Source organism: Oncorhynchus mykiss, chromosome 2 (genome assembly GCF_057628025.1).
Source record: "Oncorhynchus mykiss isolate SJ-2025 chromosome 2, ASM5762802v1, whole genome shotgun sequence".
Taxonomy (NCBI): Eukaryota; Metazoa; Chordata; class Actinopteri; order Salmoniformes; family Salmonidae; genus Oncorhynchus; species Oncorhynchus mykiss.
In genome coordinates this window covers 103,149,901-103,162,981 of record NC_143023.1, presented here as the reverse complement: position 1 = coordinate 103,162,981, position 13,081 = coordinate 103,149,901, and the positions used below count along the sequence as shown (strand labels likewise).

The 13,081-nt window shown below is 41.5% G+C and overlaps 1 protein-coding gene across 1 annotated transcript; it reads left to right on the top strand.

Moving 5' to 3' along the window:
- The first annotated feature begins 2,395 nt into the window (after positions 1 to 2,395).
- skor1b (SKI family transcriptional corepressor 1b) lies at positions 2,396 to 13,066 on the top strand. The gene is made up of 6 exons (XM_021618547.3): positions 2,396 to 4,237; positions 4,528 to 4,606; positions 4,694 to 4,801; positions 5,340 to 5,414; positions 6,752 to 6,826; positions 12,866 to 13,066. The coding sequence occupies exons 1-6, from the start codon at positions 2,402 to 2,404 to the stop codon at positions 12,961 to 12,963; spliced, it is 2,271 nt and encodes a 756-aa protein (XP_021474222.2). The 5' UTR covers positions 2,396 to 2,401; the 3' UTR covers positions 12,964 to 13,066.
- Positions 13,067 to 13,081: the final 15 nt, after the last annotated feature.

Below are 13,081 nucleotides of genomic sequence, written 5' to 3'. Positions count from 1 at the left end.
TGAATCTACATTCAATATCAATGTGTCTTCGCTGCCAGTCCACTTTACCACATGCCAAATCCCTGTACACATGTCATTTCAATAACAATGCATGTTTTATTTAGGTGAATGATGTATTGCATAGCTGCAGCAACAGCTAGAGGCTGGTTGTGTTGTCGTCATTATCACCACCCTGATTGGGTAAAGCGCTTTCAGAAAACACTATGCTTGTTACAACATCTTGTAGCATGTCAAACATTCTGTTTCAGCGTAGCCTAGTGGTTAGAGCATTGGACTAGTGGCCGGAAAGTTGCAAGATCGAATCCCCGAGCTGACATGATAAAAGTCTGTCGTTCTGCCCCTGAACAAGGCAGTTAACCGTTCATTGAAAATAAGAATTTGTTCTTAACTGACTTGTCTAGTTAAATAAAATAAAATACTGGTTAGAACACCTTGTAGCATGTCAGAGACCGTTGATAATGTATACATAAAATATATGAATAAGCTAAACATGGACTCTGTCTATAGGTCTATGGATGTGAATCGGCCTATTTGAGAAAATCTACAAATTGGAATAGGATATATTAAATGGCAGAGGTCTTATTTATAAACTCATTTGTTTTTGATATCAAATATTTCAAGAACTTTTCAGTTTAGTTGATTTATTTATTTTGATAATGATAATAAATACATTTTAAATGCACATTTTATATGATTTTTTTTATATTGCCTTTTAATTTCTCATCACGAGACTGCGGGAGAGAAACGTCTGTGATTGATCGCAGCATAAAGAGTTTTAAATAATTAAAGGACCCAAATAGGACAGTCATTAGCTAACACATACACTTTCCATGGACTGTTGCTTAAAAATATTACACAGTTGCCTCCTGTTAATAACGAATTTCATATGTGAAGCGAGGGGATATGAGACAATCAATCATAGGTACCACTAACCTTGAAATAATATTGGAAGCCATCAAGTCAGTTATTATCATTGTTCAAACCCTGTATGTCTTTATTGTCTCTTTCTCCTAACATTTTATGGAAAAGGTTTCAGGGCCGAATGTAATTGTACTCAGGCCGATAACAGCACCGGTAGTTTTGATCGCGAAGGCAAACGGTTAATGTAAAGATGCTGGCACTAAGTGGGAGTGCCTTGCCATTATTTCAGCTGTCACTTGATCTGCGTCGCGGGCGTCGCGGGAAATGTCTTTGTAGTGGAGGTGGCTGCTCCGATCTACCTCGTGGACACTGTCTTTACACACCGCACACACACACACGCACACACACCGCACGCACACACACACAGAGCGAGTCTGTCTCGAGTGAGCGCAGTCAGAGGCAGGTACATCATTATTGGAGAAACCTTCCAGTAGAATTCAATGTATTGCTCAAACAACGGGAATATACCGAGTGAATGTTGCTCTTCGTGTAATTAGACTACCACAGTGTATAGCTGTTTTGTTGTCCCTGGCACAAAGGAGTGTTTGTTTTTCCACTGTCCAAAAAGGTAAGCTTCGCTGTAAGGAAGGATTAACGTGTTTTATCCGTTTTACCATGTTGTGTCATTGAAAATCACATTATTTCCTAATGCATTGGGGTACATTCAGAACCATACATTTAATTTCATACAACAATCAATCTATTGACGCAATCAGGAATATTAATCTGCGTGCTCATTGATGGCCTTTTGTAAAATTAGTATCAATTGCATTATATATTTCATGCAGAATTAAAAGTGAATCTTACATGTCACTTCATCGAAAAAATAAACTAATATTTTCTTGAAACATCTTAATTGTATCTCTTTTCAGTGACTGTTTTTTTCTGAACCTTGGTAATTACAAAGAAATGTGCTCACAGGTTCTATCCTCTTGGTTTAAAGCTTCTTGGCATTGCTAAATGTGTTTTCTCCTTTTGCTCTGTACCGTGTTAGCCTCTTAGCTGTCCCTGCTAAGCTATATTCATATATCTCTGGGCCCGGCTAAATTCAGCTCTCATCGGTTAATGACTTGTGCAGGCGGTTAATAGACCAATATCCCCCAAAAAAATTACATCCGGAGGAACTACAAAACCTTTCTCGTGAAATTGTTATTATTTTGCCTATTGCATTTAAGTATAGAAGCATTTTTTCTAACCTGTTTATTATTAGTATGAACTAATTAGGTCTATTTGGTCATTATTATGATAAGGGATAGTGTTAATGTTAAAATCATTATTATTAATAATAATAATATTTGTATTATTTTCTGTTGTTTTAGGCTATTGTTATAACAATACTGTTGATGTTTTTTAATCTGGAAAGAGGATTGTTTATTAACTAGCGTTCATTGGTTAAAAAAAGGGGGGAAACGAAAATAATCAACAAACATTTGAATTATCATGATAATAACTGTTTTTTGTCTTCTGCAGACTTCCAGTAATGGAGTGTAATCCTCCTCAGTTACCTGCGACACGGGACTCCAGCTGCTCTCCACCGAGCTCCAAACAGGACCTCCCAACATTCAACCCCAACATGAAACCCAACCAGGTCAGCGAGACCGCCCTGTATGGAATACCCATAGTCTGTCTGGTGCTGGACGGTCAGGAGAGACTGTGCCTGGCGCAGATCTCCAACACTCTGCTGAAGAACTACAGCTATAACGAGATCCACAACCGGCGCGTGGCTCTGGGCATCACCTGCGTGCAGTGCACCCCGGTCCAGCTGGAGATTCTGAGGCGTGCGGGCGCCATGCCCATCTCCTCGAGGCGCTGTGGGATGATCACAAAGCGCGAAGCAGAGAGGCTTTGTAAATCGTTTATCGGAGCCCACAACCCTCCAAAACTACCGGAGAATTTCGCGTTTGATGTTTCCCACGAGTGCACGTGGGGGAGCCGTGGTAACTTTATACCAGCCAGGTACAACAGCTCCCGAGCCAAGTGCATCAAGTGCTCCTTCTGCAATATGTATTTTTCTCCCAATAAGTTCATATTCCACTCTCACCGAACATCAGAATCCAAGTATACCCAGCCAGACGCTGCTAACTTTAACTCCTGGAGGAGACACCTCAAACTGACCGACAAGGGCTCGCCTGATGATTTAGCTCATGCGTGGGAGGACGTCAAAGCCATGTTCAACGGGGGCAGCCGGAAGAGGACGCTGCCCATGCACCGCCACGGGCCCGAACGTTCCTCTCCGTTAAAACCTCACCAAGGACCTTCCAACCTGCCCCGGAGAGACTCACCGGAGATCCCCCCTAAAATCCTCCGCTGCGAGGACAACCGGGGAGGCATGGGGAGTATAGCGAGCATCACGCGCAGCTATCCCATTATCCCGGTGCCCAGCAAAAGCTACGGGATGCTGCAGAACGTGAAGATCCCTCCACCTCTCTTCCCACACCCATACGGGTTTCCGGCCTTCGGGTTGTGTCAGAAGAAGGATGACAGTGGTGTGATGGGGGAGCCGAATAAAGCCCACCTCTCTGGCGTCTTCTCCTGGCCGAGCACCAAGGACAGCGCCTACCACTCTTTCCCCATGTTCTGGCCTACTGCAGACGGCCTGCCCATACCGTCCTTCCCCCACCCCCAACCACAACACCAGGCCCAGCCACAGCACCAGGCCCAGCCCAAACAGCCATCGGAGGTCCTGTGCGCCAGACAGAGTGAGCAGGACGCATCCGAGCAGAGTGACAGAAATAGCAACACTCCAAAGGACAGTGTGGGGGATAGTGAGCGGTGCTCCAGCACTCAGTCCACCCGGAATGAGGATGACAAGTCCGGGGATGAGGCGAGGTCAATGGACGGTAAAATGCCCGTTCTACCCCGGAAGATTAGCTATGTCTCCGCATTCAGACCCGTCATCAAAGACGCGGAGAGTATAGCCAAACTATACGGTAACCGGGTGAAGTACAACAGGGCTCGAGCTGGGTATCTGACACCTGATTTCCTAAGCGAGAGCTCGAGCTACAGGTCCTTATCGCCAGGCAGCGTGGAGAGCGTTGGCGAGACAGATGTGGACGTGGAGACCAATAAGTCACAGGAGGATGAGGAGTCACTTCCGCACTCCATTGAGGACTGCAGGAGCCCCTCTGTCCCTGTTCTAAGCCTGTCGCGCGGTGCAGGTTCACCAAACGGTCTTGAATCCATACCTGAGTCAGAGCAGGCCGCTGTGGTCGAGTCACAGAGAATGAACCTACCTATACAGGTGGTGCTGTCTTCAAATAGAGATAGACAGGGCATACAGCTGCCGGTCTGCAATAAGACCACGTCTTTTGATGAAGTGAGTGATTGATATGGTCCGTCTCATTCTATTAGATGGCTATTTACATACTAAGGAATATACTATTTAATTGTGATCAATTCATTGATTCATTAAAAATTCATCATCCTCTTGTTTTTACACACATATTGGGCTTATTTTTTCACTTGTATGCGCATGTTTGTTTTGTTTGTGTGAATAGCAGAGAATAAAAGGCCGTTCAAATACACTGTCCAATAGGAGAATGTGTTCCCAATGTCACAGAGCGTTATTGTATGCAAATGACCAATTATCCTGTCTGATTTATCTAGGTGTGTTCACCGGACAGGAGCAGTCCATATGCTTTTGGTTCAGCAACGAATTACCAGACAGACAATGTGAAATCGAAAGGTTGGATGTTGTTCTGTTAATATATTTTTTAAAAATAATAAAATAGATGTTGTGAAAAGGAATGACACTTATTTGTTGTTTATTCAGATGACTGTGCCAGTAGAGAGGAGCCATCTTCGACAGTGAAGGAGGTTGAAACGAAGTCGTATAAGGGCCAAAGTCGGGAGGAGGGCCCGAGAGAAGCACTGAACGAGGGTACGTTTAAGCGCTACACTTGTCAGTTGATAATACGATAATTTTACATTTTCTGTCAGAACTTTAAATATACAAGTATTTAAGCCTATATTTTATTGCCTATTTGTATCTTTTTTTTGTACTGTTATAAATGTTGTCTCTGTGTGCATTCAGGCGAGGAAGCTACACACAATGTTAGCATAATCTCAGACAAACATAGAACACTGGCTAAATATAAGACCATTAAATAACAATTATAATTAATATTAATATTATTATTAATAATACATGTTGGTCTATTTAGTTTAAATATGTTATTGTTTATTATATACTTTCTTTAATAATTGGATTGATCCCTACAGAATAGGTTAGAAGAATTAGAACAGCTTCCCCCGAGGCCATTTACCAAATCGCTTAACATGAATCGTTTAACATAAATTAGTCTATACCATTTAACCTACAACATTTACTCTATACCATTTAGTCTAAACCCCGAAGCAATTTTCAAACCCGTATTAATATTCTATTTTTAACACGTTGTTTCGTTCCTTTTCTACAGACGAATTGCAGAAACAACTCATGGAGCAAGTGGAGCTAAGGAAGAAATTGGAACGAGAATTCCAACATTTAAAAGGTATAATTCAGCAGGCATGTTTCCATTGATCCAGGTTTATTCGACGCTGGCTGGCTGCTGGCTGGCTGGACAAAAGCAATGTCGCAAACAAAATATCTAATTGCGACATGTGTAATGGAAACGGCAGATATAGGAGACATTTTATAAAAATCAACAACATTTTTATCCGTTCGACGGTTTATTTCTCTTTTTGTCGAACTAACTTTATATCATACAAATGATGGCGGAAACGGTGTTTTCGGATAAATGATGATTGCCGAATACGGAGTGAATGGGCTCTAGATCTGTGGCGATACGTTAGACACATGACCATTATTAGAATGTGGCAAATATTAGTCAACTATTGCATTCTATCCATGCTGACTTTCACGGGCTACCTGAGACATGAAACAGATAGGTCAACACAGTCTCACAATCAATTCGTGCATATATGTGCAAACTGCATTTCAGCAAATTGGGCTGGATAGGTGGGAGGGCAAACAGGCTGTCGCCAATTTATTAATGCGCAATTTGCCTAACTAGGTAATGGAAACACTTCAACCACTAAATTTTTATTCGACATTGTATGGCTTTTGCGAAAAGGTTGTATCTTTTTGTGACGTCATTGCGCCCGCCCCGTTTTTATTGACACAATGTAGTTAAATGGTTGTAAATGCATCCTAGCAGGCAAATGTCGCATCTATTTTCAATGCGAACTTTCTAAATGTCGACAAAAAAATAAATCACTGGGCAAGTTAATGGAAACATAGCTATTGTGATCAAATGTCACAGGTTTATAGTTTTTTGATTCCAACGGGTTAGAGAGAGTTTCTCTTAATGTCATGCTTGTCGTGATCAGCATCTTGAACGCTGAACAAAAACAGTTCGAGTAGGTTTTGCACTGCGTTATATTTGACATGCTGCGTTCACATGCTAGTCGGATCTAGGAAACTCTGACATTTTGACTTGCTATCTGGTTGTAGTTATATACGTACCGTGTTCAACTAGTTAGCAAGTCGGACATTTCTGAGTTTCCTTTTTTTTACGACTAGCATGTGAACGCGGCATTAGTACATGCTAATTTTGTATTGCATGGTTCGATTATAATTGATGTTGCTGTCAAACGCATATGGCTGCAATGGTAATTTAGCTATTTATCACGTCTAAGGGCTGTATCCAGGCACTCGGCGTTGTGTCGTGCTAAGGGGGGGGGGGGGGGGGGGTAATTTAGGAAGCTAGATTCCATTTTGCCCGAGTAGGATGCCAGAGTGTATAGGCTGGCATATTAAAAGAATAGCCAAGTAGGCTACTTTTTTGGCTATACTAAAGATGACTAAGCTATTGTAATTTCTCCCCAGATAATTTCAATCATCAGATGAAAAGGGAGCTGTCCTACAGGGAGGAGATGGTTCAGCAGCTTCATATTGTGAGAGGTGAGAACATACCAAACATTCACACGGAGCCATACTGGTATAAAACAACTTTGTTAGTAAAGTGGGACCATTAAACAACATCAACAAGTGTTGATGTAAAAAGGGTTATATGAATACATATAATTGGTTGATTGATCAAATGTAATTGTTTGCTAAATAAATAAATTGATGAATAATCTATCCTCTAATTGTATCTCGATAAACTCAGAACATATGGAGGTGGGGCATAAAAGTATTTAGTCAGCCACCAATTGTGCAAGTTCTCCCACTTAAGAAGATGAGAGAGGCCTGTCATTTTCATCATAGGTGCACTTCAACTATGACAGACAAAATGAGAAAAAAAAATCCAGAAAATCACATTGTAGGATTTTTATGAATTTATTTGCAAATTATGGTGGAAAACTTTTGTTATTGACCAAATACTTATTTATCTCAATACTTTGTTATATACCCTTTGTTGGCAATGACAGAGGTCAAACGTTTTCTGTAAGTCTTCACAAGGTTTTCACACAATGTTGTCACACACTGTTTCACATGGACTTTCAACTCCCTCCAAAGATTTTCTATGGGGTTGAGATCTGGAGACTGGCTAGGCCACTCCAGGACCTTGAAATGCTTCTTACGAAGCCACTCCTTTTTTTGCCCGGGTGGAGTTTTGGGATCATTGTCATGCTGAAAGACCCAGCCACGTTTCATCTTCAATGCCCTTGCTGATGGAAGGAGGTTTTCACTCAAAATCTCACGATACATGGCCCCATTCATTCTTTCCTTTACACGGATCAGTCGTCTTGGTCCCTTTGCAGAAAAACAGCCCCAAAGCATGATGTTTCCACCCCATGCTTCACAGTAGGTATGGTGTTCTTTGGATGCAACTCAGCATTCTTTGTCTTCCAAACACGACGAGTTGAGTTTTTACCAAAAAGTTATATTTTGGTTTCATCAGACCATATGACATTCTCCCCACGGGGTGAGATCTTGCGTGGAGCCCCAGATCGAGGGAGATTATCAATGGTCTTGTATGTCTTCCATTTCCTAATAATTACTCCCACAGTTGATTTCTTCAAACCAAGTTGCTTACCTATTGCAGATTCAGTCTTCCCAGCCTGGTGCAGGTCTATAATTTTGTTTCTGGTGTCTTTTGACAGCTCTTTGGTCTTGGCCATAGTGGAGTTTGGAGTGTGACTGTTTGAGGTTGTGGACAGGTGTCTTTTTATACTGATAACAAGTTCAAACAGGTGCCATTAATACAGGTAATGAGTGTAGGACAAGGGAGCCTCTTAAAGAAGAAGTTACAGGTCTGTGAGAGCCAGAAATCTTGCTTATTTGTGGGTGACCAAATACTTATTTTCCACCATAATTTGCAAATCAATTCATTAAAAATCCTACAATGTGATTTTCTGGATAATTTTTTCTCATTTTGTCTGTCATAGTTGAAGTGTACCTATGATGAAAATTACAGGCCTCTCTCATCTTTATAAGTGGGAGAATTTGCACAATTGGTGGCTGACTAAATACTTTTTTTGCCCCACTGTATGTGGCCATAACTGTAAATTTACATCACTAAAAGAGTGATGTAAATCAGGGGTTCCCCAACCTCTCCTCGTGCACTCCCAGCAATTCAATACATTTGGTCTATTCCACAGCTACCCTACCTGATTCCACTTGTCAACTAATCATCAAACCCTTGACTAGGCGAATCACGTGAGTTAGTTCAGGGCTAAAACAACATGGTGAACTGTCCCCAAAGTTTGAAAGCCACTGATGTAAATCCTAGCTCTTAATATATTCTTCTGTCCCTTACATATAGACACATTATGCAGTGAGCTGGAGCGAGAGAAAAAGGCTTGCTATGCTATTCAACACAAGTTGAAAGGTAACTGATATGAAGCTTGTAGGAATATGCTAATAAATAAATATGCAGTGCATTCGGAAAGTATTCAGACCCTTTGCTATGAGACATGATAATTGATCTCAGGTGCATCCTGTTTCCATTGATCATCCATGAGATGTTTCTACAACTTGATTGGAGTCTAATTGTAGTAAATTCAATTGATTGGACATGATTTGGAAAGCCAAAAACCTGTCTATATAAGGTCACATAGTCTACAGTGTTGACAGTGTATGTCTCAGCAAATGCTAAGCCATGAGGTCGACGCAATTGTCCGTAGAGCTCTGAGACAGAGAAGTTTTATTGTCCATGGCACAAGGTGCACCTGTGTAATGATCATGCTGTTTAATCAGCTTCTTAATGTGCTATACCTGTCAGGTGGTTGGATAATCTTGGCAAAGGAAAAATGCTCACTAACAGATGTGAACACATTTGTGCAAAAAAAATTGAGAGAAATCAGCTTTTTGTGCATATTGAACATTTCTGGGATCTTTTGTTTCAGCTCATGAAACACGAGAACAACGCTTTACATGTTGTGTTATTATTTTTGTTCAGTGTGTATATATACAATACCAGTCAAAAGTTTGGACACACCTACTCATTCAAGCGTTTTTCTTTATTTGGACTATTTTCTACATTGTAGAATAATATTGAAGACATCAAAACTATGAAATTGCACATACGGAATCATGAAATAACCAAAAAAGTGTTAAACAAATCAAAATATATTTTATATTTGAGATTCTTCAAAGTAGCCACCCTTTGCCTTGATGACAGCTTTGCACACTCTTGGTATTCTCTCAACCAGCTCATGAGGTAATCACCTGGAATGCATTTAAATTAACAGGTGTGCCTATACAGAAGGTAGCCCTGTGGTAAAAGACCAAGTCCATATTATGACAAGAAGAGCTCAAAATAAGCAAAGAGAAATGACAGTCCATCATTACTTTAAGAAAGTCAGGTCAGTCAATCCGGAACATTTCAAGAACTTTAAAAGTTTCTTCAAGTGCAGTTTTAAAGACTATCAAGCGCTACGAGGAGACTGGCTCTCATGAGGACAGGATAGGAAGACACAGAGTTAACTCTGCTGCAGAGGATAAGTTCAGATTACAGGCCAAATAAATGCTTCTCACAGCTCAAGTAACAGACACATCTCAACGTCAACTTTTCAGAGGAGACTGCTTGAATCAGGCCTTCATGGTCGAATTTCTGCAAAGAAACCACTACTAAAGGACACCAATGAGAAGAAGGGACTTGCTTGGGACAAGAAACACGAGCAATGGACATTAGACCGGTGGAAATCTGTCCTTGGTTCTGATGAGTCCAAATTTGAGATTTTTGGTTCCAACCGCCGTGTCTTCGTGAGATGCAGAGCAGTTGAATGGATGATCTCCGCATGTGTGGTTCCCACCGTGAAGCATGGAGGAGGTGGTGTGATGGTTTGGGGGTGCTTTGCTGGTGACACTGTCAGTGATTTATTTAGAATTCAAGGCACACTTAACCAGCATGGCTACCACAGCATTCTGCAGCGATACTCCATCCCATCTGGTTTGTGCTTAGTGGGACTATCATTTGTTTTTCAACAGGACAATGACCAAACACACCTCCAGGCTGTTTAAGGGCTATTTGACCAATAAGAGTGATGGAGTGCTGCATCAGATGACCTGACCTCCACAATTACCTGACCTCAACCCAATTGAGATGGTTTGGGATGAGTTGGACCGCAGAGTGAAGGAAAAGCATATGTGAGAACTACTTCAAGACTGTTGGAAAAGCATTCCAGGTGAAGCTGGTTGAGAGAATGCCAAGAGTGTGCAAAGCTGTCATCAAGGCAAAGGGTGGCTATAAAATATATTTAGACTTGTTTAACCCTTTTTTGTGTTATTTCATAGTTTTGATGTCTTCACTATTATTCTACAATGTAGAAAATAGTAAAAAATAAAGAAAAACCCTTGAATGAGTAGGTGTGTCCACATTTTTGACTGGTGCTATATATATATATATATATATATACGCTGAACAAAAATTATAACGCAACATGTGAAGACATCTAACCCTTTAGCCACAGCAAAACTGCCTGTTCATAGGTAAACATTCCGAACTAGGTGTGTCCTTTTGAATGAAATCTGCAGTTTACATAAAATATAAAAAAATATATCTAAAAAAACATCTTTACTGCAGTTTTCATACACAAGGGACACACATAGGAATGTGAACCTGTGAACAGACAGTCTTGCTGTGGCTAAAGGGTTTGTATTCTTCAGACATGCAATGCATTCACACCTCTTGACCTTACCACATTTTGTGATGTTACATCCTTATTCTGAAATAGATTCAATTACATGTGTGCCTTGTCAATCTACACCCCATAATGACAACACGAAAACAGGTTTTTATTTCTTGGACATTTATAACAAAAATAAAAAAAAACGGAAGTACCTTATTTACATAAGTATTCAGACTCTTTGCTATGAGATTCGAAATTGAGCTCATGTGCATCCTGTTTCCATTGATAATTCTTGAGATGTTTCTACAACTTGATTGGAGTTCACCTGTGGTAAATTAAATTGTTTGGACATGATTTTGAAAGGCACACACCTGTCTATATAAGATCACACAGTTGACAGTGCATGTCAGAGAAAACACCAAGCCATGAGGTCCATAGAGCTCAGAGACAGCATTGTGTCGAGGCACAGATTTGGGGAAGCGAACCAAAAAATGTCTGCAGCATTGAAGGTCCCCAAAAACACACGGGCCTCCATTATTCTTAAATGGATGAAGTTTGGAACCACCAAGACTCTTCCTAGAGCTGGCTGCCCAGACAACCTGAGAAATCGGGGGAGAAGGGCCTTGGTCAGGGAAGTTACCAACATCCCAAATGGTCACTCTGACAGAGCTCCAGAGTTCCTCTGTGGAGCTGGGAGAACCTTCCAGAAGGACAACCATCTCTGCAGCACTCCACCAATCAGGCCTTTTATGGTAGAGTGGCCAGACGGAAGCCACTCCTCAGTAAAAGGCACATGACAGCCTGCTTTGAGTTTGCCAAATGGCACCTAAAGGACTCTCAGACCATGAGAAACAAGATTCTCTGGTCTGATGAAACCAAGATTCAACTCTTTGACCTGAATGCCAAGCATCACGTCTGGAGGAAACCTGGCACCATCCCTACGGTGAAGCATAGTGGTGGCAGCATCATGCTGTGGGGATGTTTTTCCGCAGCAGGGACTGGGAGACTAGTCAGGATCAAGGGAAAGATGACCGGAGCAAAGTACAGAGAGATCATTGATGAAAACCTGCTCCAGAGTGCTCAGAACTCTCAGACTGGGGTGAAGGTTTACCTTCCAACAGGATAATGACCCTAAGCACACAGCCAAGACAACGCAGGAGTGGGTTTGGAACAAGTCCTTAAGTGGCCCAGCCAGAGCCCGGACTTGAACCCGATCTAACATCTCTGGAGAGACCTGAAAATAGCTGTGCAGCGACGCTCCCCACCTGACAGAGCTTGAGAAGATCTGCGGAGAAGAATGGGAGAAACTCCCCAAATACAGGTGTGATTAGCTTGTAGCGTCATACCCAAGAAGACTCGAGGATGTAATAGCTGCCAAAGGTGCTTCAACAAAGTACTGAGTAAAGGGTCTGAATACTAATGTAAATGTAATATTTCTTCTTTTTTTATTATTTTATTTTATAAATTAGCAAACATTTCAAAAACACTGTTTTTACTTTGTCATTATGGGGTATTGTGTGTAGATTAATGAGGAGGAACAAACTATTGAATCTATTTTAGAATTGGGCTGTAACGTAACAAAATGTGTAAAAAGTCAAGGGGTCTGAATGCTTCCCGAAGGCTCCTGTCCATAAACATGCAAGCTGTTAATGAAGTTGTATTACATTTTAGAGCATGGCCTTGATTCAAGTTGACCCACAACTGCCTTTAACCACTTTTGAATTCAAATAGGTTTGTCAAGTTACATTTACTGAGGAAAAAGAGAATGAACTTAAATGCGTTTTGAAAACACATCAACAGAAAGTAATTGTGCATTGTGAGGACCACACACACACACACACACACACACACACACACACACACACACACACACACACACACACATCTAGTGGATCTATTTAGTGTCTATTCCCTTTCTTCCCAGAAGCTCACGACGCGCTACACCAATTCTCCTGTAAGATGCTGACTCCTCGTCACTGCACTGGAACCTGCTCCTTCAAACCTCCTCTTCTACCACCCTAGTCCCTTCCCACAGTCCACCGTGGAGCCCCATCCGTTTGGAAAGCAGGACTACTACCACCCTAGTCCCTTCCCACAGTCCACCGTGGAGCCCCATCAGTCTGGAAAGCAGGACTACTAC